Genomic DNA, 22,227 nt, shown 5'->3' with positions numbered 1-22,227 from the left:
CAGGAGACCTCTTCCTCCACAGATACCTACGTTAAGATAAGGTGAGGAGGTATGACCTGACAGAGTGCAGACAGCATGACATCTTGCCAAGGATCGAGATACACTTCCAAGTGATAAGAATTCTTACCTCTTCTGCATAGGCTTTTCCAATCCCATCAGTAGCTCCTGTGACCACTGGAAGAAAAAGACAGATATACATTAGTTGCTTCACAGAAATAACTGCAACGGGTGTTCATTAGTAGGCTATTAAAGCACTCATTCCAGCCAAGAGGCACATCAAAGTCTCTGGAATGGGTGTACAACAAGGTAGAGAACTTGCACTAAAACCTTTCCATGTGTAAGAAAGTAGAGGAGGAGATGGAGTGAGGAGCCTAACAGTTGTTTCAAGAGTCAGGTTCAGCACCCCTCCTCACGCCAGCCCTCTGGCCCACTACATTTCTTCAGAAGCTTTGCAGACTAAGAGACATTTCCAAGTCATTTAACAAAAAAAAAAAAACCCACAACTCAGTTATGACTATTAAACAAGCTCTCAAATTAGTTTTAAGTACACAGTAAAATAAAAAGTATATTAAAACCTGTGAGCAGCCAATAAAACAAACATTTTAGGACAAAGACAACAGGTCTCTGTCAGTGACTCTCCAGCAGATTTCAGATCCCTGTGACCACTGTGCCTACTAGCAGCAAGCATGAGCGACCAACGCAGCCATCAGTTGCAAGCTGGGCTTCTAGAGCTTAAACTTTGTCACTCGTGGGTGACTGGGATCTGTGTCAAGCCTCAAGTCTTTCTAGGATTCCTTCCACATGCTGAGGAGCTCCAAGTGACTCAACATGCCATTAGATTGACAGATTATTCCAGGGCTCTCACCACACCAGTAGCTCACCATCTCAGTTTGCTCACTAAATAGCAATTCCTCCATGCAGAATCTGCTTTTCCAACTACTTTTTAAGCAAGCACATTCAGCACCACTTCCTTTTTCTCTCAAGCTCTTCCTTCTCATCAAAACCAATGCCTACACCTCAACATCCTTATCCATTTAGCTCTCCACTCATTCATCTGTGCCTGCTCCCACTCTCCAAGAGGTTACAGAATATACTGGAATTTTCTGTTTGTCCTCATGTCAGTTCAGAACAGCTTGGTTTGTGCTTCACTGTTTATCCCTGAATGTAGGTATGGCCAAATCACTGGGCTTGTTTAATGTTTCAGAAAACTGAACTGAGAGTGATGGTTCAACTCTCAGGTCAACCACTACCCGAGTGAAACTCCCAGCAGACGGAGGTGTTGTCCAGCACTGGGACTCAGCAATAACTTCCCTTCAGGGCACCAGAAGGAGATGTGTTTGCAGATGATTTGATTAGTCACTGCTTGCAGATCACCCATAACAGTTGTCATGCAAACAGCAGCCAGAATATTTCTGTTTGAGTAATAACAGCTAGGAAATGCTGTAACCATTTCAGTTTCTGTGCCTGCTAGCTATAAATAAGTGGACGTAATAACAAGTGATGAAGCCGCCAGCGAAGATCCTATTTGAGCTTGAAGGGCCGGCCAACAGTGCAGTAAGAGGCTAAAAAAAAAGATCCAGTCATGCCCCTGACTCAAGCTGCATTTACAGATGACCACAGATGAAGGCACACACACATAGATTGATCCCTTCCTTGGTTTCAAGGTTCATTTGCAAGATGCCACAGCTCCAGCGTGATAAGGGTATGGCAGGACTATACTGTTAGCATGCTAACACATGCTGCACACACCGGATGCTCCAGCTAGTAAATGGAGTTCTACCTGCTGCACTGTCAGCCCCAGTGAATTTCATTGGGAAAACCAAGTGTCTGCATCACACGGTTTTGCCACTTCCTACCCAGCCACGATGTTTTGTTACAGAAACAAATCCACATATAGAAAGGTCGAGCAAGGGTCCAAATGATCAGAAAAGCAGACCTTGGGGAAGAAAACAAGAATACATTCCCAGGAGTCCACCCGCCTGCAACCAAACTTGTACCAATGTTGTTGCCCATTTAGCCAGCCAGCATTACTGCAGGATGGCACCATCCCCTTAGTTCAAGGACTAATAAGCTTCAGTTTCAACCTTGCTGATCTTGGGTTGCATGCTATGCGTTATCACACAGCTCATTATTGCTTCAGCAAAACAATGAAGAGCACAGCGAAAACCTGTGCTGGTACCACTCTTACAACAGTAGTTGGACATGTTCGAAGCTGACCCAACCTGGAAAACATTCAACTTCAGTGACTTCGTGAAAGGGGTTGTTTCCTTCATTATAGTGAGGTACCTAAAGAACAGCCATTCACTACAACACTTACAGATCGTTTCTCCTCCTTCAAACTCAAAAGTCATGGACTTAATGGTTTTATGCCCAGATAACAAGCTCAGCATTTTAAAATACTGTTTTCTGATGCTGCGAGTTGTTCAGCTTCTAGCATCTACAGCTGAGAGTGCATGCTCCATGAGGCAGGGACTCCAAAAAGTGTCTGTAGCACTTTAAAGGGTTAGTCAAGTGCAAGTACAATTTCAGTCAAGGATATTTACCTCACTTATTGAATCCATTGCTTAGGTAAATCGCAATAGAATCAGCTGGAGCATGAGACTTAAGAAGCTGAAGATCAGAGATTTCTAACCGAACTATGAGTAACAGGATAGTTCCTCCCTTTTTTTAGGCCCTACTTCAAATTAACCTCTGGATTACAGATTATTTTAAAGTACCCTCCAGACAGAACTTGAGAAATTTAAACAATTTTGATATAGATAAATGATGAAAAACATTACAAAATCCCACCAGGAAAAAAAAAAAGTGCTTAAGCCATCACCTACATAACCAGGCACCTAGCTGATACACGTTACTGTTTTGCTTCTGCTGCAGGTAAAGGCATAGGCATCAGAATAAAGCATGGAGCTAGTTTTTTCTTAGCAATAAGGGAAGTTCTCTTCTCACAAGAAGGCACTAATACATCATTTTATTAGTGGCTCCACTTTGAGAAGGATAACTTTGTCTCCTTTTCCATGCTGCCACACTAACTTGAAGAACAAAACCAATATAAGGACTGTTTTCCAATGTATAACTTAAATCCCACCTTTTTTCAGGCCACACTTCTCTTCCTAAGGTCCTTCAAGAGAAGCCACCCGGTTCAGTTCTCACCCATTCTAAGCCAATGGATTTCCCATCAACAGCTGCATTGGTGCAGAGGCCATCGAGGTCAGCACCGGAGGACTGCGATGGGAAACACGCACTAATACAGACCCGTCCTGCTGCTGACCAGTAGCGCCCAGTTCATCCCATCTATGGGATCCTAGTGAGCAGTTTGGTGGGTCAGGAAGGCTGCCCAGACAGATACCTGCCAGAGCAGAGAGCAATACTGAGACCCTATGTTGTCAAAGCAAGGAAAAGAGGTGGAGTAAAGGCAACTGGTTGGACCAATGTCACAGAAGTCAAGATTCACCCACCTTATCTTCTTCCATGTTTGGATTGCCTGAAGTGTGTATGCTACGGGGAGGGGGAGAGTGATAAAAAAGAGGCTTTGGTAAGACCTGTGCATTAGCAAGGCACTTACAATTTTTGTATTGATTACATTCATCTCTAGCTTCCGCTCTGGAGCCAAGTGTTGCAGTTCTAACCACCCCAAAGCTGTGCCAGTTTAACTGAATTTTTACTATCAAATTGATGTGCTGAAGCTAGTTTAACTTCAAGTGTGGATCAAGCTTTTAAATTCTGTTTCTTCTACAGACTGCCTTCCAACAAAAGTTACAAACTGCCTGCAGTTGGCAGAGCTTAAAGAAGGCAAAGCAAGTAGGGTAGGAATAAGTTATTGTCTGTACAAGAAAACTGCACCAGCTCGTAAGTGTGATTATACACATTTACTCAGTAGTCAGACTAACTGTAGTAGCTTCCCACTTCAGCCATCTGCCGTCTCCAGAAGAGAAGCGAGAGGAGTGCCCAGGCAGCTCGTGTGTGAGCCCACCCAATAAAAGTTTGCCTGAATGGAAGCTTACATTGAAGAACTGGCTGATTTCAGGCAAAGAAGTCAACACCCATCTTTCCCTGACTTTTGGGGCTGTAGAGGAAAAGGGGAAGAAAAATAAGGAAAGGTATCCAGTAACATGATGTACTCCGAAAACAGCTCATTCTTAATAAATCAATACATGCACGTGCATTGGGCTGGAGATGTTCTACCCCAGGAAGCTAACACTAGCCAGAGTTCAGCAGCTCACAACACAATAAGGCCGCACGCAGAACAGATTCCCATCTCAAGTCATGCTTTTTTGAAACTAGCACATATATATATATCAGTACAGAGCTGACACGTGCAAGACTACAGTTCTGAAAAACCTGCCCAAAGACTCCTGTCCTGAGTCGCAGAGTCCACACAGGCTGGCTCTCGTGAGTTCAGCACACTGATAGGAACATCTTTTGCTCTTCCATGTAATGACACTTTCTCAACTACGCAAAACTGGCATAATGATTGTTGCAATGGGTTAAAGATGCGTGCGAGGGTTTTATCCTCTTGTCCCAGCTTCCAATTCAGTTGTGCATGAACAGTCTTGTATTCCAACTGGACCTACACTGTTCAAAATGGTAGACAAGAAGTGGGAAAGCTGGTAAGAGACTTAAAATCACCATCTATGCTAGCCACTAGTGTACACCACAGAAGTGACTTTGAACCCACCAACGCTTTGGATGCAGCCTTACTAAAGCGTAAGTGTGCAAAGAGAAACTTCCAATGTAGCATCAAGGTCTCTGAACAAAGAGCACAGCATGGGGCATCATCTGCTCACACCGCTGGAGGAGGTTATGCCATATGTAGGCTGCAGATATTTCAACTGCCATTGCACATATAGAAGTCATCTGCACAATAACTCAGATCAGCAGCTAAAATTTTAATTACAGTCCTATCCTTAACACATCATGCAATCATTTCCATAAATCCACCAAAATCTCCATCTTGACAGCATAGTGTCTTTGCCCTAAAGATTGTGCCAGAATTTTGCTTCCTATGTGGTGTGGGGAGGAAAGAAAAAAAAAACCAAACCAAACCCTAACCTTTTCAACTCCTGCTTTGAGCTCACTTATACATCACTGACCTCTTCCAATGATATCTTCAATTTAAGATACAGCTGCACAGCAATCCACCATAGCAGGTATACAGGAATCCACCATAGCCTCTACTACTGGACTAGTTATCTATAGACACAACTCACTAATTCTCTAACCCTTAATACCGCCTAGCTACTTCACCTCCTGATGTTTCACACGGTGTGTTTGACAGCTTTTGTCACATACACAACGGATAAGATGTAGTTCACAAGCACTGGCATCGTTTCCTGTCCGGTCCCAAACTTGAGGCAACCCTTGACAAACACAGGGCACAGTTAAAGGAACTCAGCAGTCAGTGAGATGCGTGGTCTTGCACTAAAAGGGAACAGTTTTCCTGTTATTAAAAAAGCCACAGACCAAGCCTATGGAAGACACTGTGTAACCAATCAGTGACTTTAGGCTAGAAGATTAATAAGCCCAGTGGTATATGACTTTAGGGAATAAAAGCGTAGACTCTTCTCCAGGAGGCTTACAGAGGGGTAAATACACAAAGTGCTTCTTACAGCACCTGTAATAGGTGCTATTACCCTTCAGAAATCCCACAGCCCATGGCTAAACATGCACAGGGTAAGGTACCATCAACGGTGAGGGGAGCTCACGTCTTCCTTCTGCTTGTAAGTAGTAACAGCTGCTGCCTTCCCAAATAAGAGGTCACCTAGAGAACATCCATCACCTCTTGAGGTATACTGGGTCAACATTCCCTGCTGTTAAAAAGGGGACCACCACTGTACAGCCAGGCAAAAGCAGCACCCAGCACTCCACAGCAGTCTGTTTTGTGTAAGAAGTGAATATTCAAGGCCCAGAAAACATTTTTATCTGCTTCTTATGCAGCCAGGACATCTTAAAACAAAAGCAAAGAATGGTGCAGTAAAGCATGAGGTAGGCATGTAGAAATCATCTCGTCTCACGACGGGAGCAAGGACCAGCGTTGACACAGGGAGAGGGAGCAACAGCAAGCATAGAAAATTCTACTGCAGTTCTGCAGAGCAATCATGCTGAAACGAGATTATAGATTCGTGACTCCCCAATTCAAGGTTAGACTACAGTGAAGACAAAGCTTAAAGAGATCAAGCCTGTCTTCAGATACAAACGTGTTTTCCACGGCAAAATAAGCTTCTGAGATGCCTAATGGAGATAAAGCATGGAATACTTTTATCCATGTTGCTGCTAGCAAACAGCACCAGACACACTCCTCACGCTGCTTTGACTACCTGCACAAGGAAGCTAACAACTATTATGCATGTTCTCTACTAGCTTCTTCAAACTACAAATTCATTTCAGTTCAGCCATCTTCCTGTTTTCATTAAGAAAAGCAGGAGTTTTTAGGCAATCTTTCAAAGTACTGCAGATGCACTCATGCACGTCATTACCTAGGAGGGAGAAGTCAAGCCACTAACAGTGCTATTCCCCCTAGAAAGATGTGGGTCCCACAGTTTGGGAGTATCTATACTCTTCCTGCTAAAAAAATAAGCTAACAACCAGATCTCAAGGAGGGCAGCTCAGTTACATTTCTGATGAGGTATTCAAATTTGTTGTCAAAATGGCCACTGCAGAGCCAGTCTCTCAGCTACATCCTCCATTCACACAGAAGAGCCATCCCTGTCCTGCACGACCGAATCCAGATACGAGTGAGGGTCTGTCACCACACGGTACCCAGCTGTAGCAGACATCAACAGAAAGGATAAACGAGGAACCTAGTGTGCCTTGTTAAAGCCATACAGTTGAGAGAAACTTCATAGCACAGCTAACCTTAGCATAGGTTTAAAGTACAACACATAAATAACTGAAGACTCGAGATTCTTCTGCTACAAAACACAGAGGCTATATTAAGAATATGACAGCTCCTGGGGAAAACAAAAGCTGTCAAGGGGAGAAAAGACTATCCCTCCTTGGCATCAAGTAGTGCTTCATTTATTACAGATTTATATAAATCACTGGCATTTGACCAATACCAAGCTTCTAGATTATCTCCAGCCAACAAAAGTACTTTAGTCTGTGCTTGTTAAAAATATTCTACTTTTTGTCCTCAGCTTGCCAGGAGCAGCTATTTTTAGTAAGAGCCCAATCAACCTTATCAAAATCAAGCATCAAAAATAGACTGGAGAAACACTGGAAGCAAATACTATTTTTAGCTGCTCTGTCTATCCCTGCCGTTACCCACAAATTCTGACTGCACAGACCATGCACGAGTGCTTAGTTATTCTAGGCAGATCCTCATCGTGACCCTTTTTTTTCCCTGAACACCTGAATGCAGAAAACACTCGATTGATTAAAGATTAATACAGCCGCAAACCATGACAGCTGCCTTTCGTCTGAGTGCTTTTGGGGAGGGGGAGAATATGGGATGACAGAGAGCTTGCATCAGTATTCCTCTTGGGGACCTATTACATGGAAAGAAAATTGCTATTTCAATTCCCTTTTGTTGCTAAAAATAGCAGCCCCAATTGATTCAAGCAAACAGGGCACCGGCTTAGCAATGCCAAATTTAGAAACCACTGAAGTCCCAAAGAGTGAACGCTAACGCAGTCTAACACATGCCAGCTCATATTTAACAAAGAACAAAGAAGATAAGCATGCCGGCTGCAAGTTAATAAGACAGCAGTAACTCCCTGCATTTTTATTAAATAAAAACAGAAAACTCAGTGCAAAAATAAGACAAACTTCACTTCTATTCTCAGTTTAACTTGCTGAAATAGAAAACCTCATCAGAAAGATCATCCGTACCCGAGCTGAAATCCTAGAAATTCCGTGTATTTTTCTTCATATAAAGGGTTTTTTCTGCACAAAGGAGCTAACACCTAATGGTCAGGCTTTGAAAAGACAGGCTACAGGAAAAGGTTCAATTCCCAGAACCAAACACTTACTTGGTAACAGCTTGTGTCTAGGAGCTAGGATTGTGGGTAGAAAAATATTCTATAAATACCGCAGCAGTGACAAGTTCCCATTTCACCCAGAACTACAGCAAGAAAGGGTTTGGGGCAGTGCACTCTCAAGATTTCTTTAGACTTGAGAGCTAGAAGCAATCTAGAAATCCCAACAAGGAAACTATACAGAAGAGTTCATGAAAGTCACAGCAACACGTACGCAATATCAGCTCCAACTGTCTCTGTGTGAACTCGCCCAATTCCAGGGTGGAAAATCTTTGCCATGAGGTCTTTTTCTCCCGTTAGCCGTGGGCTGCTGTGTTACGAGAGTCTGGGAGGAGAGGGGGAACTTTGTCGCCCCATCTCCTGCATTCAGAAGCCCCCACCCCATACTGTTACAAATTTAAGAACTTTGCTGCTTTCAAGGCTTTTGATCCAGAAAATGTCAGGTAAAGCCAAGACTGCCCTGAACTTAACTTCTGCAATAGCGAGGAAGTTGTTCAGAGCATCTGCTCAAGCCTGTTTAGGTGGAGTTAAGCTATAGCTGCCCTGTGCTCAGTAAGACACTACGGTAAGAGTTGCTGCATAGTATTAATATTAAGCAAAACCAAGCTCTCGTTTGTTCGTCACTGAAGTACGTGACAGATGCTGTCACTGCAAGAACGACCAGGCCAGGAAAGCACATGCATAGAGTTTGTTCAAATTGCCATTTCTGGTTCTTCCCTCCTCTAGGAGAGGGTGAATACAAGAGGAAAATTTTGAAGATCAGATAGCTTAGGACTGGCCCCATCTGAAGGCTTTCATTGTGTTTGCCACTGGAAACATGCATTGACAAGTTGCTCTTCTGAGAGGGAACTAAGCAGCCAGGAGAAGGGCCTCTGCCTTTGGAGCCTGAACAGCTGAAAGAAGGCTCTACAAAAGAAGTCACTAGAAGAAATTTGAGATTTTTTTTTTTTACCTCTTTCACTATATATTTGTAACAGGCAGAAAAATAAATTCAAGCCAGTGACATGGCAACAAAAACCCAACACCTGCAAATAGAAGAGGATAACAAGTGATCTTGGCAAGCTATGGGCATATTCAAGTCAAAGCTATGCAAGGTGTCAGAATAATCACAAGCACAGGAAAAAAGCAGAGATTGGGCTAAAACGCAGCGCTAGATCCATTTTTAATCAAAAGGCAAACCGTGCCAAACTTTTTAAAAGTGTAATCAGTTTAGACAAGAATAATGCTTCAGATCTACGAGGCAAAGAAAATCATTTTATATGATGACCATAAGAAACTGTGACTGTGAAGGTGACCGGGACCAAACAGAAGAATCTTAGAATATCATCAGGAGCTACCTGGGGAGGCATCAACAATGGTTCAGACTGAAAAAAAGGAACTTTATCAGGATAAAAACAGATTACTGCTTACACTCCTCAGGGACCGATCTCAACACAAATCCTGTTCAGTACCATTACTAGTGACCACCGCGCAGAGAGCTTCACAGACAACGCAGCTACTGAAAACCATCACAGCATCACACCACAAAGAATCAGACAGTTTTATAGACCACAGTAAAAAACCATAATATTGCCAGATATTACGTGGTGACGTGGTGGTACCAGATGTCAAGACGTACGCTTGAGACTAACTTTGCTTAGAGTTGAGGTGACCATCGCAAGCGATGCAAGAGAGGCACCTGGGGTGCAGTGGCTGAACATCAAACGGACTATAAACTGCCATTCTGATGCAGCTATAAAGACAACTTATATAATCTGATTGCATCCACCGAAGTGCTTCCCATAGCAATAGAAAGCAATAACACATTAAGTCATTTAAATGGGAACAGCTGCAAAAAAAGGGCTGCCAAGATGATTAAGAGTTACCTGTTCTTGGAGATGAGTTTAAAAGGGTTTTGTTTGCTCTTCGTAAGTTCATGTAGTGTAACCACCAGCAAATGAAAAGGTTCAGTTAACATTGGGAAGAAAATATAAGTTGGTCACAACTAAAACTGGAAATTAGGGTATCTCAAAGGAGGAAAAAAAAAAATTGTTTCTGACTCTGAAGAGCACAGAAAGGGTAAGGCACCTGACCTGCTGGAAGAGCTCTGAGATACAAGACAGCAGTGCAGGACATGACAGATGCAACTCTGGAAACAGAACTACAAACTTGCAACAAGAATCTGTTCATTACTATCCATTTAATGGATTAGAGGGAAAATGGGAAACAAAATAAGTCTAATTTGTGGATTGTTTTTGATACATTCTATTAATTGCATGCTTCTAGGCTTCCTCAGGTTGTCAGAGGGTATCAGAGAAATTCTCCTTTTTTCCCCCCTCCCCATCTCAACACACAGTTTGACTTCCAGAGCGTGTCTGCTCAAGAGGCTAGTTGCAGCTAGAGATATGAGAAAGAAACGATAGAAGAGACAAATGCACAATGGCCCAAACAGAACAGAGACTCTGGTTTCATGAAAAGGATCTGAACGGGGAAGGGGCTCCTTCTGGAACCCCTTATTGTGCTGGCAATGACTCAAATCATCGTACTTGAGCACCTCCATATTCATAGTGAAGACACCAGTCTCCAAAAACGTTTGGGGCGTGAAAAGAAGCAACAGCACCTTGTAACAGCTCTAAGATCAGACTGTGGGCACGAAATTCCACAATTTTTTGTTGTACACGTCAAGAGACCCCAGAACGCAGTGCGAAATACAACCTTTGCTCTACACCCTTGAAACACTGGTTGACCTTTCACAGCTTCCTGACTAGGACCTGGACTATATAGTTATACAAAACACAAAGTCTTGAAGAAGTCTTTAAATTAAGGTTTGGGTACATTTCAAGCACAATGCATCATTCAGTAGAAAAAAACCCCATGTAATTTAATGAAAACACCCTGTCATCATTCAACTACTCCCTCCATTTGCACATATCCAACCATCTATATCAGAAGCGAGGGAATAAAACATAGTGTAGACAAGCTCTCTCACAGGGGGGCAGTTTAATCTCAAGAACTGACCTTCCAGCTCAGAACAGAGATCCAGCTGACCCAAGACTTGGTCTCTGGCAGTGGGCAGCAAGAGGTACTGAGCAGCCAAGCCTATTGTGATACCTCTCCAGGATATTCCTCCTGTCCCCAGCTTGCAGCTCTGCGATTTGGTGGACTACAGCTGGTCATTTTGGACAGATTCATAGAGAAAAAGCTATTAAGATCTTTTACAGTAATTTTTTTTTAATCCATGTAAATCTTTAGCATCTAATACAGACTGTAACAGGAAGCTACACAGCCAAACCACATCCTGCATGGAACAGTATCATCTCCTCCTGTTCTTCTTGAAACTGAACTGCTAGTTTGGGATTTGGTGCTTTCTCCACCATCACGGTAAGCTGATCACTTTGCTTAATTTTCTCGCTGTCTTTAAATTGAAGTTGCGGATTTTCAAGTTATTTTATATATTTATTAAACAGGTAAATCTAAAGGATATAACAAAATTTATAAGATCAGACATCCAGGTAATCCTGATGGGAGCCTCTATCAGAATCTCTTTAGACTACAGGCTTGCAGATAGCAAATGAATTAAAAAATTAAGCACATTTAAAATACCAAAATAATCTAAATATATTCTATCTATTAGAAAAATCATGCTCCTTCCCTATCTCCAGAGTTAAAAGTCTTCATTTCGAATGTAAGTTAGAGTAGAAATTCAGTGCGTCAACAATACACCAAAAATAGGCAAATTGGGAAGCACAGAAAGACTAAGAAAACTGACCCTGTAGAAACTGATTTTTCTTCTTAGCTTCCAGCTCCAATGAACCCCAAGCTGCAGAACTGCTTGGACATTTCTTCACCACCCTTGTCAGCACCATGCCTTGTGCCAAAGATAATAAACATTTGCAGCATCTAAGTCTGCAACAAGGATCACTGTGCCCAAGATAAAACATTCTCTGGAAAAGACGGGTAGATGGTCTCTGAGAAGAAAGACAGCTACAGATACTCTCAGGGGTATCACAGAATCATGGAACAGTTTGGTTTGGAAGGGACCTTAAAGCTCATCCAGTTCCACCCCACTGCCATGGGCAGGGACACCTTCCACTAGCCCAGGTTGCCCAAAGCCCCGTCCAACCTGGCCTTGAACCCTTCCAGGGAGGGGGCAGCCACAGCTTCTCTGGGCAACCTGTGCCAGGGCCTCACCACCCTCACAGGGAAGAATTTCTTCCTTAGATCTAATCTGAATCTACTGTCTTCCAGTTTAAAGCCATTACCCTATCGTCCTATCCCTACACTCCCTGATCAAGAGTCCCTCCCCACCTTTCCTGTAGCCCCCTTCATTGCTCTTACATTTGTGAATACCTACCATTACTTATCATAACACTTAAGTTTAGCCCTGGCCCAACAAGCCATCTTGGGTACTAGTGCTCCCAAGACTTCAAAAGTTTTTAAAATTATAAACAAATCCAAACTAATCAGGACAGAGTTGACTCAGACCTTCAACTACTGATAGAGAAACAAGTGAAAATGGTGCAAATAACTCTCAGTCCTCTGCCTCCCATCATTCAGGTAAAACCTAAGTAGGCAGCCAGAGCATTATGGGACCCATCGCCCTCCGAGGCAGGTGAGCTAACGCAGCTCCAGCAGCAAGCTGCTCCTGGTTGCCACCTCCCACAAGCAACAACTCTTCCCCAACATCAGCAGAAGCAGCTAAGAGTCACTCAAAAGCAAGCTCCTGTCACTGCTACAGCCAGATCCCCGTGTTCGGGTTGACAGGAAAAAGGAAGGGGCCAGCAGCAGTACCCACTGCCCTGGTGACAGACAGCAGTCCACGCCGAGCTCCCTGCCAACCTAGATGGCTCTTCAAGGACTCAAGGAGCAACTCGAAAGCTTCAGGCTTTCCACACAGGGCAGCTGTACTATGGAGGTTCAGAAGTCCAGCACCCTAGAAAGCAACCGTACAATGTGGCACACTGCCATGAAGGGAAATTTGTGCTACACATTCACGCTTAGCGAGAGTTACTGCCTCACCATCCTAAAACCACATCGCTTGGAGCCCCTGCTGCCATGCACTAGCCACTTCTCAGTATCGCAGACCAGAAGAGATCTCCCCATTTCTATTTTTAGAAGTCAGCTGACCTACATAAATTTATTGCAGACATTTTCAACAGCTTCTCCAGGAAGTAATTTTATACCTGACGAGTACCCCAAAACCAATCGTGAAACTATTTCTCAATAGCACTTGCCACATCAGGGTACTGAGGGGGGGGAGCAGAGCGAGGGGGCAGTCGAGGCAATCGGTCCAGCACCAACCCCGTTTCGCCCCTTCCCATGCCTTCAGCTCTGTGCACCAGAACAGTTCACCCACTGCAGACAATAAGCAAAGCTGCGTAAGCAGCCAAGTACAGAAGATGAATGAACCGTGTGACGCTAAAGATCTGTGAATTGAAAAATCTAATGCATGAATTAAAATCCACACCCTTGTTCCCCCTCTCCCTTTCCCCCGAAAAAGAAAGGTATACAGCAGGACATAAAAGGAGAAGTAGAGAGAGAGGTGGAAAAAACGTGGTCTGACACATTTATAAAAACTGATGGCCTGTCACCCAGACGCTGATGAATATTTTTTACAGGATAAAAATGGCAACCTAGAGTCTAAAAATAAAATGCTGTGCTGCGGACCTGTCTGGTTCAGCAACACCACTGGAATACAAACACACTCCCTTGCTGGTACATCTTGACTAAGATTTCAGAATAAGAGAAGGGAAAAAACCCACTGTAGAATATACCTTCTATTTTCAAGGGAAAGGGTTTGGGGTTTTTTAATAAGAATTTAGATTAGCATTATACTTTGCTTGCATTGTATAATTGCAATTTAAAAAAAAAACACTCCTAAATTTTAAGTGATTGATGAGAATAGCAGACTACCTCATTCTGCACAAAGCAAATTCGTTTTCTTCCCTTCCCCTGACAATTACAATATAAGAACATATTTATCAGTGTCTTTAAATTGTAATTTCAGTAAGCTTAAAAATGTATTTTTAGAATCATGCTGCAGACAGAACTGTGGACACTGCTATTTCCAAACTCACCCCACCCCCAGAGACAAAAAATAAAACCTTTTACTTCATTCTGCCTCAAAATTTAGACCAAAAACCTGCTTAGCTGAGAAGCAAAACCGACTGAACATCATTCACAAGAAGCACTAATTTCTCAAGCCTATCCACACTGCAGACAGGCTGCCTTATGCAGTAAAGATGCTATTTTTGGCAAGTGATGCAATAGCTGCAAGGGCTCTCCCAGAACCTTTCAGTTAAGAGCCCAAGCCACATTAAAACGTGTGACAAGATACCCAACAACCCTGCATTGTTACCTGCCCGTTCTCTGCACCAGCGTGTTACCCACACAAGTCACCCTTTTTAAAGCTGCATCTTCCAAGAACAAGTTCGATTTTACACATGAAGAGGAAACATGTACGTATACATCCACCAGCAAACACACCTGCCCTGCGCTGTACATGACAGGACAGTTACACAACACTGTGTGGGGATTTTCTGACCTCTTGATATTCTACTGGAATATGAAGCAGCTCGGTTTCCTTGCTGGATTTTTGTGAAGACTTTGAAAAGCCCACAAAGCTAATACAACATCTAATCCTTCCCAAAGCTATTTCCATTCTTGAAGATATTTTAAAAAGTTCTTGTGTCTAACTGACAACTGTTAAGACACATTTCTGCTATGTGACTGTTTCAACAGCTAAAATTTCTAAAAACGAGAAGAGTTCCAGAAATGCTAGGGCTTTTAAAAATTTTTGAAATAGAGTAGGGATTTTTTTCAGCCCTTTAGATTTTGCAACAGCCATGTGGAACTCCATGTAACAGATTCAAGCTTGCTGATTAAGTTTTCCACTGACCCCTTATAAACTCAAATTCCACCTCCCCCAAAATAACAGAGGTATTCCCGAAGTCCGAACTACCCAAGAAACTACTTTAGTCAGACTTCTGATCTCCAGGGGCCTATGAGGGAGGAAGACATGCAAGGCCCATAAAAAAAAATACTGTTTTGAATGTGTGGTCACGGACACAATATATTAATAAGTCCATGAGCCCAATCTGCTGCTGTGCCGAGTTTGATTCCTTTGCTTAACACATGCAGGGTATATATAGCAGCTGCTACCTACTATTTCAGCCCATCCATTTATCAGTCATGGCCAGCATTTAGGCCTCAGGAGGAATTCCCCTGCGTGCATCATGTGTGTATAACAACTCACATTTGGCTTGGGGTGTGTTGTTTTTGTATTTCCAACCCTTTGCTCTCATGATCTATTTAAACTCTACATTAATATCCTGATTATGTTCCAGGCTTAGATTTTTCTTTTTTAAGCCGCCACAAACCAAAACCCAAGTTGAGCACAAGTCAACTCACATCTTACTTCCCAGGCCACTTTGCACAGCCTGCAGTTAGCATGAGTAGCATTTCTTTCAGGTTTTACACCTCAGCTCCTACGGTGGGTAACAGATTGGGAGAGAGCAGGTGTAAAGATGGATCTGAGCACAGCAAAAGCATTTGCTTTGTTTTAGGATATTTCCAAGATCTTCCCCTCTTCATGAGTTCTCATTATGTCATGTACCATGCAAGAAAGACAGAAGTAGAAAAGCTTGGCAACTTTTTTCTACCCGTTTGGTGCAGTCGAGTTCTGCCTCCCCTCCACCCACACAATACATTTACTCCCACTCCCTCCAACACAAGCATGGGGAAGCCAACGTAGATAGAATTTGTAACATCCGCAGGCTATCTGGGGAAAAAGGAATCCGTCTGCAAAGCAGCGAGACTTGGAGAGATTTCATTCAGGAGCTATATACAGAACAGGGAATTAAACTCAGAGATCCTGACTGCTCAGAAGTAGAACAGAAATTGAGGCAGGAAGACACCCAGTGATATTTTATTCATTTTGGCTAGAAGCAACATTAAAACAAGCTGTACACTGAGAAGTTAGCATTTGCTCTAGGGACACTGAGGTATGAAAATAAGGATTCTGCAGAATAGCTGAAGTGGCAACAAGACTTGTGCCCAAACCGTGTAACCTGCTCAGAAGTAGGGAAGTTCAAGCACAGAGACTTCCATACCTGAAGCCCCAAAACAGCACTACGGGGAGCATCACACAGGGAATTTTACAAGACCTTGTGAAGGTGGCAGGAGGATGACAACTGCGGAACGCAAGCTCGGGCCCTTTAATGTATATACAGCAGCTTCACTCCCGCGCCACAGGAGCGATGACAAGCCAGGAGACTGTGCCAGTCCCCAGAGTCAGTTCTGATGGTTTTACTGAGACCAGGAAAGAGCCCAGCAGCAACCTAAGATGTGTTGTGTTAGACACGGAGGCGAGAAACATTCACCGGTGTCATGAGAGCCTGAAAGAGCTGCTCCCATTCACCGCTCCTCACGTGAGGCTGCAGAACTATGGGGCTGCAGGACACGCACAATTTTAAGTGAGCAGGTCAAGCTGTCATACCCTTATTACATCTGTGTCTAGGATAAGGTCTAAGATAAGTGTGGACTGAAACTAACGTGACCACTACAGATTAAAGTCTCCAGCACTTAAATTAAGCAATAAAATCCAAGGGTTTAGAACACTAATTAGCCGAGGTAGCTTCTTAAAGTAATCCACACTAAGTGAGAAGCGGTATCTTCTTGTTTAGAGATATCATTATGTCTTCTAGTAAAAGGTTATGCTTCTATTCCCACCAAATGGAAAGATCCAAAATTTCAGGTCACCCAAATGCACTCAGTTCCCAAGTGCAGAAGAAGGTGACCTAGACAGTTTAAGCTGCCTGTTGCTACCCAGGACAAACCAACATCAAACATAACTCTTCCTCCCATCCCCCTTGCTAGTTTGAAATGACGTATCTGTGCAATCTTGCTCAAACCAACTGCTAAAGTAGCACTTCTGGGGAGAAAAGAAAACTCCCCTCAGGGTGTCCCCTCTCGCAGGTTCAAGCATGATTGTGTGCACTCCAAGAGCCACGAGAAGCTGGTGAGCATGCTCGGAATGGCTCTAAACCCTTTGTAACCTCTCACTCTAAATAAGACCGTTATTTCTGTTAAAAGCGGAGCCCTCTGTCATACTGGAAATAGCTTCTCATGTGTTGTCAGAGACAAAGATGGCTTTAGGAGTATATTTACTAGATAATATGCTGTTAAAAAGATGCAAAGACAAGCACAGATAAAAGCTGATGTAGCTGGCAAGTCTTTATTCAGCTGCCGAGATGTTACAAAGGCAACTCTTAAAAACACAGAGCAGTAGCACAAGAAGAATATATATTTCTAGAGTCTTTGGAAGTTGCCTAATTATGCTGAGGAGCAATCTATTCAAATAGATGGTTCATACAAAAAAAAAAAAAAAAGACAAAGTCTAAAGTTGCTGAAAAGCCATTAAACTTATCTTCAAAAGATACCTTGCCTACAACAAGTGTGAGGTACTCTGCAATATTTTGTTTAAAGTCTGCATTTTACATTCCAGCCTAGGCACTGCAAACTGATACACAAGCGCAATTTTGTTTAAATTAGAAGTCATCTGATTATCTGGCTTTTGTGCACTGCAGTTCTCCAACAGAAGCTTAAACAAGCTCAAACCACACCTTTCGAAAAAGTCTTTCTTCTCCGCATTGTCAGGAAGATTGCTCAAGTGCTCAGCAGCACCCTCTAGCCCACAGACTTTAAGAACGAACAGAGAACAGACTCTTCGACTGAGCAAAACCTACCATTCATAAAAAGGGGGTCGCTTTGAGCCGAGAGACAACGACGCAGTGCTAGAAACCGATCAAATCTGAAGACTCTTCTGTATTTGTTGGCCCTAAAAGATATATGTTTACCTAAAATGAGAATATTTGGTAATTACTGTTCCACAGAGGTCCCTTCTGTCCCATGCTCTTAATTACATTTGTTTTAATTGAGTATTTCAATCCATCGGGGCAGGGGGGGATGAATGATGTTAACACACCCAAGTTAATCACTTTGGAGGGTTAGAGCTGTCTCATGAGAAATGCCCTCGATAAATTCCCATCAAGCATTAGGGAGACTCTCAGGTTGGAGCGATTTAGAAATCCTCGACTGTTTTATTTGTCTCGGCACTGGTTTGCAATAGGTGAGGACTGAGGCTCAGGCACCACTGCCTTTCCCTTCCCGGTTCTAAATAAAGAAACAGCCACTGATGCCTTCTATATTTCACTCCGAGCCCTTGAAAACTTGCAGTATTTCCCCTGGTGGAAAACTCCCCACGATTTTCCGATGGAGAGTGAGTGTCTCAGCTACAACTGATTCGAGGCGCTGCCTTCTCCCCGGCAGAGCGAGCGCCCGTGGGCCCCTGGACCTGCCCGTGTCCCTGTCACGCGTGGCGGCTGCGGCCCCCACGGATGAACGTCCCTTCCCCCAACTCTTCATCAGCCTGGGGGGGAAGAGCCCCTGCCGCGCCCCGGAGCCCCCTGGGCTGGGAGCGGGGGCAGCCCGCGGCCCGGGAATCCCGGGAAGCCGGGAGGAGGGAGGCAGCGGCGGCCGGGCCGGGCTCGGAAGGGCCCCGCCGCCTCCCTGCGGGGCCTGTGAACCTGCCCCGGGCGTTTCGTAAGCGGAGCGGAGGGAGCGCGTTATGTCACCGGTTAGGTAACGGGCGCGGGAGCCGCCGCAGTGACGGCACTCCTCCTCCTCCTCCTCCTCCTCCTCCTCCTCCTCCTCCCCCCCCTCCCGGCGCGGCCGGGGCGGCTGAGGTGAGGCGGCGTTAACCCTTCGCGGGGGCGGCAGCGGCCTTCCCCCGCCGGGAGCGGATCCCCCGGGAGCGGGGCGGGCTTCCTCCCCACCGCCGCCCACCGGAGCCGCCGAGGGTGCGGGATGGGGCGGGGGGGGGGGGGGGGGGCGGGTCCCGCCGGGAGGCGCGGCGGGAGGGGAGGGGGGAGGCGGCGGCACCGGCTGTGACCGGCACCCTGAGGCGGCGGGGCCGGCAGGGGGCGCTGCGGCGCCGCGGAGGGGCGGGAACAGGGACACAGGGACACAGGGACACAGGGACACAGGGACACAGGGACACAGGGACACAGGGACACAGGGACACAGGGACACAGGTTTCCCCGCTCCGATGCGTGATGCCTCCGTCCCTCCCCGCCGGGGAAGGGGCAGGGAAGCAGCAGCTCGGCGGCTTCGCCCGAGGCTTTTACCGTCGCGCTTTCACCCCAGTCCGTCCCCGTCACTGCGAGATCGATGCTCTGTCACTAAAGACACACGTGTGACAGGAGCCCCACTCCAGGCCAGCAGCGGGCACTTCCAGAGAGCCCGGCTCCCAGCAGGGCCAGCCCGGGGCTACCAGCCCGTTCCGCACAGCCCTGCCCGCAGGAGTGGACGGAAGAACCGAGACAACCTTTCCACCTGCCCCACGAGGCCCCCCAGGTGGCTTCCACAGAGGGTCCAGCCCAGCGCTCACCCTGAACTTGATGCCGCCAGCCCCAGGTGGTCCCTGTCCCGTACCCACGGCAGCAGGGAGGGCCCCTGGGCCAGCCCTCACACCCCCCATGAGTTTCAGGTCCCACCGAGCCCGGCTCCGTCAGGGAGCGCTGGCACAGACCCAGCAGTATTCACCATGCCCTCAACACCTGCCCTCCTCCCGGCAAGGTGGAGACCTCCGCAGATACTTACACCAAGAATGCAGCAACCGCCCCATCAAGACGCCCCACAGCCTCCGTCCGAGGTCTTCATCACAATCTCCCCAGTGCTCTTTCCATTTAGAGTCTTCCACTCAAACAAGTGCTGGAAGTCCTTGCTGGAAGGGGGAACAGCTCTCCCCCCTTTCACCGGCAGCCTGCTATATCCACTCAAGATGCGACTGCAGCCACATCCTTTCTCCCTAGTTCCAGTTTCAGCTGTCGGTTCCCAACCCCTCTTTTGCGTTGGCACTAGCACTTGTCCCATAGCACGGCAAGACAATGCAGGGAGCTAAGCCAGCAGCAGGCTACCGTGCTCTCCCCCACACCTGCCAAAAAGTAGATTTTAGCCAGCCATCATCCGGAACCAGTTCAGAACAAAATCAAGACCTAGCACACCAGGGAAAGGGAAGAGTGCATCAGCTTTGACAAATTAGCTGAACCAGCTGCTGGTGAACCTCCAATTTAGGAACAGGACCCGCCAGACTAGAGGTGGCCACCATAAGTTGTGGTAACACGCCCCAGAATCCCAGTGTGGCCCAGCCAGTAATACTGGGCAACCGTTCGCATTGTGGGAAGAAATATCCATGCAGGAATCCACTGGTAAGAAACCCATGGATTGTTACATTGGAAGAAGATGTCATTGAGCTGGGAAGAGAAAACTCCCTATCTTTTAAAAATCTTGAACTCTGAGCATCTGAAGGTGAATTGATACTGGCAAGCACACTGCCATGAGGGTGCAAGGACTCTTCAGCTCGCTCCAAGCAAGCTGACCAGCCATGTCTCAGATACAAAGGAAGCTCAGAGGAATCTCCAGCAACACCCTTTGTCCAGAGATGTAGGGCTATAAAGGGAGAACAGCACCCAACTGCCTGGATGCTCTGGAAAGCAGCACCCTCTGGCTCCCTGTTTATGAACCTCCTGCCCCATCCCTCTTTTTCTATTTGCTGCTTTCCTCCCTTTTTGGCATCCCATCCTTGCGGCTCTCCTGTCCCAACTTCTCAAGGACTTACTTTTTGATTTAGAAAGGTTTACAGCTTCCACTAGAGGAAAAAACAACAGAAAAGGTTTCCAGTAGTGCTCTCCCCCCTCCTCCCTGAGTGGGACTGGAGGCCTGCTATTGGACTTCTCTCTCTGGTCCAAGAGAAAACCCTCCTTAAGAAGTCAGACACTAGGGAGAGCAAAGGAGGTTGTTCTTATCACCTCTGCTAGAGTGATCTTGGTACCTTTACTCCGCTGACCAGAACCAGCCTGCCATAACGGCTTTATTATCCCCAGGTCCTTCCAGCCTCTCCCTCAAGAGATCCCTCCAAAAAAAGCATAAAGTTCCCCCCCTGCCAACTGCAGCAACTCTGCTGCTCTCCTTCAGGTCCCCTAAACCTTTCTTTCAACATGGTCAGACAGCCAAGTGCCACCTCACCGAAGTACTGCTGTCCCACAAGCACCAGGCCATCATCACTGAGTTCAGGGCAGCTGGGGCCCAGCGCAGCCTGGTCAGGTCACTGTTCGAGGCAGAGCAGCCCAGCCCACCTGCAAACTAATGCACCACTGCATTTAGGAACAGCATTCACACTAAAAATGGCCATCGTAGCTAGAAGTAGCAGTTTGCATCAAAGGTACTAAGACACCTTAAGGAGAAAAAAAAATAAATCAAGTTAAGAACTCGATCACTGCTCCAAGATTTAGGAATAAGGGCAAAACTTCAGACTGCAGAAAATCCACAGCTAGTACGCACTATGTGCGGGACAGGACCAAGCATTAAGTTACGATCAGCATCCCCTTCCTTAGATGCATGTCATACTACTAATTCCCCCCAAAGTAAGGCTTTAAAAATGAAAATATAACCCAACTTCTACAGTAAAGGCTATTTTAAAACAATATGCATTTGGAAAATACGATATATTCTTACTCAGATTGACTTTCTCCATTTGTAAAAAATTTGTGCCGAAAGAAAGTTTGAGAAGCAAAAATAAAAAAAGCAAAGCTGCAAGGAGACAAATTCTAGGTTAGTTTATAAGAGACATGGTTTCAATCCAAAGCTTACTAACAGTCACTGAAACAAGCTAGTCTATACTGATACGTCACGCTAACATTTCTCTGAACAAATGCATTATTTTCATATGTTGGCAAGGCAATGTTTCATATCAGAAGTTTTACACTTTGATTTTATCCACAACCAGCAACAGCACAGAAGTGACAAATCCAGCTGGGATGAGATCCTACCACAATTCTGCATAGCTGGCAGCTTGAAAATCCACCTCTTTCTTTGTAAGCCAAGAAATTTTAGTCAAAATGACATCCAGATTAACAGATTCCCACCCCAACCCTCATTTTCAAATACTGTAAGCCATCAAGACTTTGGTTACCAGGATTAGAGTTTTATATAGCCAAATACAACTGGTCTGTCCCCAAGGCTAAAGCCACAGAAAGTTCTTTCTGAGTACTAAAACTACTGAGAGTGGTGAAAAGTTGTATTTCTGAAAATTACCTCCCTAACTAGCAAATCAATACAAGACCATTATCCTAGCCTTTGAAAAGGAAAGGAGCTTGTTAAAACCTGTTAGCAAGGACCTCCAAAACTGTACTCTGCAGCTCACAAACAAGCCTCT

General features: G+C 45.2%; 1 protein-coding gene across 1 annotated transcript in view; it reads right to left on the bottom strand.

The window, feature by feature from the left end:
- HSD17B12 (hydroxysteroid 17-beta dehydrogenase 12) overlaps window positions 1–22,227 on the bottom strand; it is an 84,425-nt gene that overhangs the window by 52,212 nt on the left and 9,986 nt on the right. The window contains exon 2 of the mRNA XM_074809779.1: window positions 128–174. Within this exon, the coding sequence (XP_074665880.1) occupies window positions 128–174 (47 nt within the window). The remainder of the gene's footprint in view (window positions 1–127; window positions 175–22,227) is intronic.

Source organism: Strix aluco, chromosome 31, assembly GCF_031877795.1.
Source record: "Strix aluco isolate bStrAlu1 chromosome 31, bStrAlu1.hap1, whole genome shotgun sequence".
NCBI lineage: Eukaryota > Metazoa > Chordata > Aves > Strigiformes > Strigidae > Strix > Strix aluco.
This window is presented reverse-complemented; position numbering and strand designations above follow the sequence as displayed.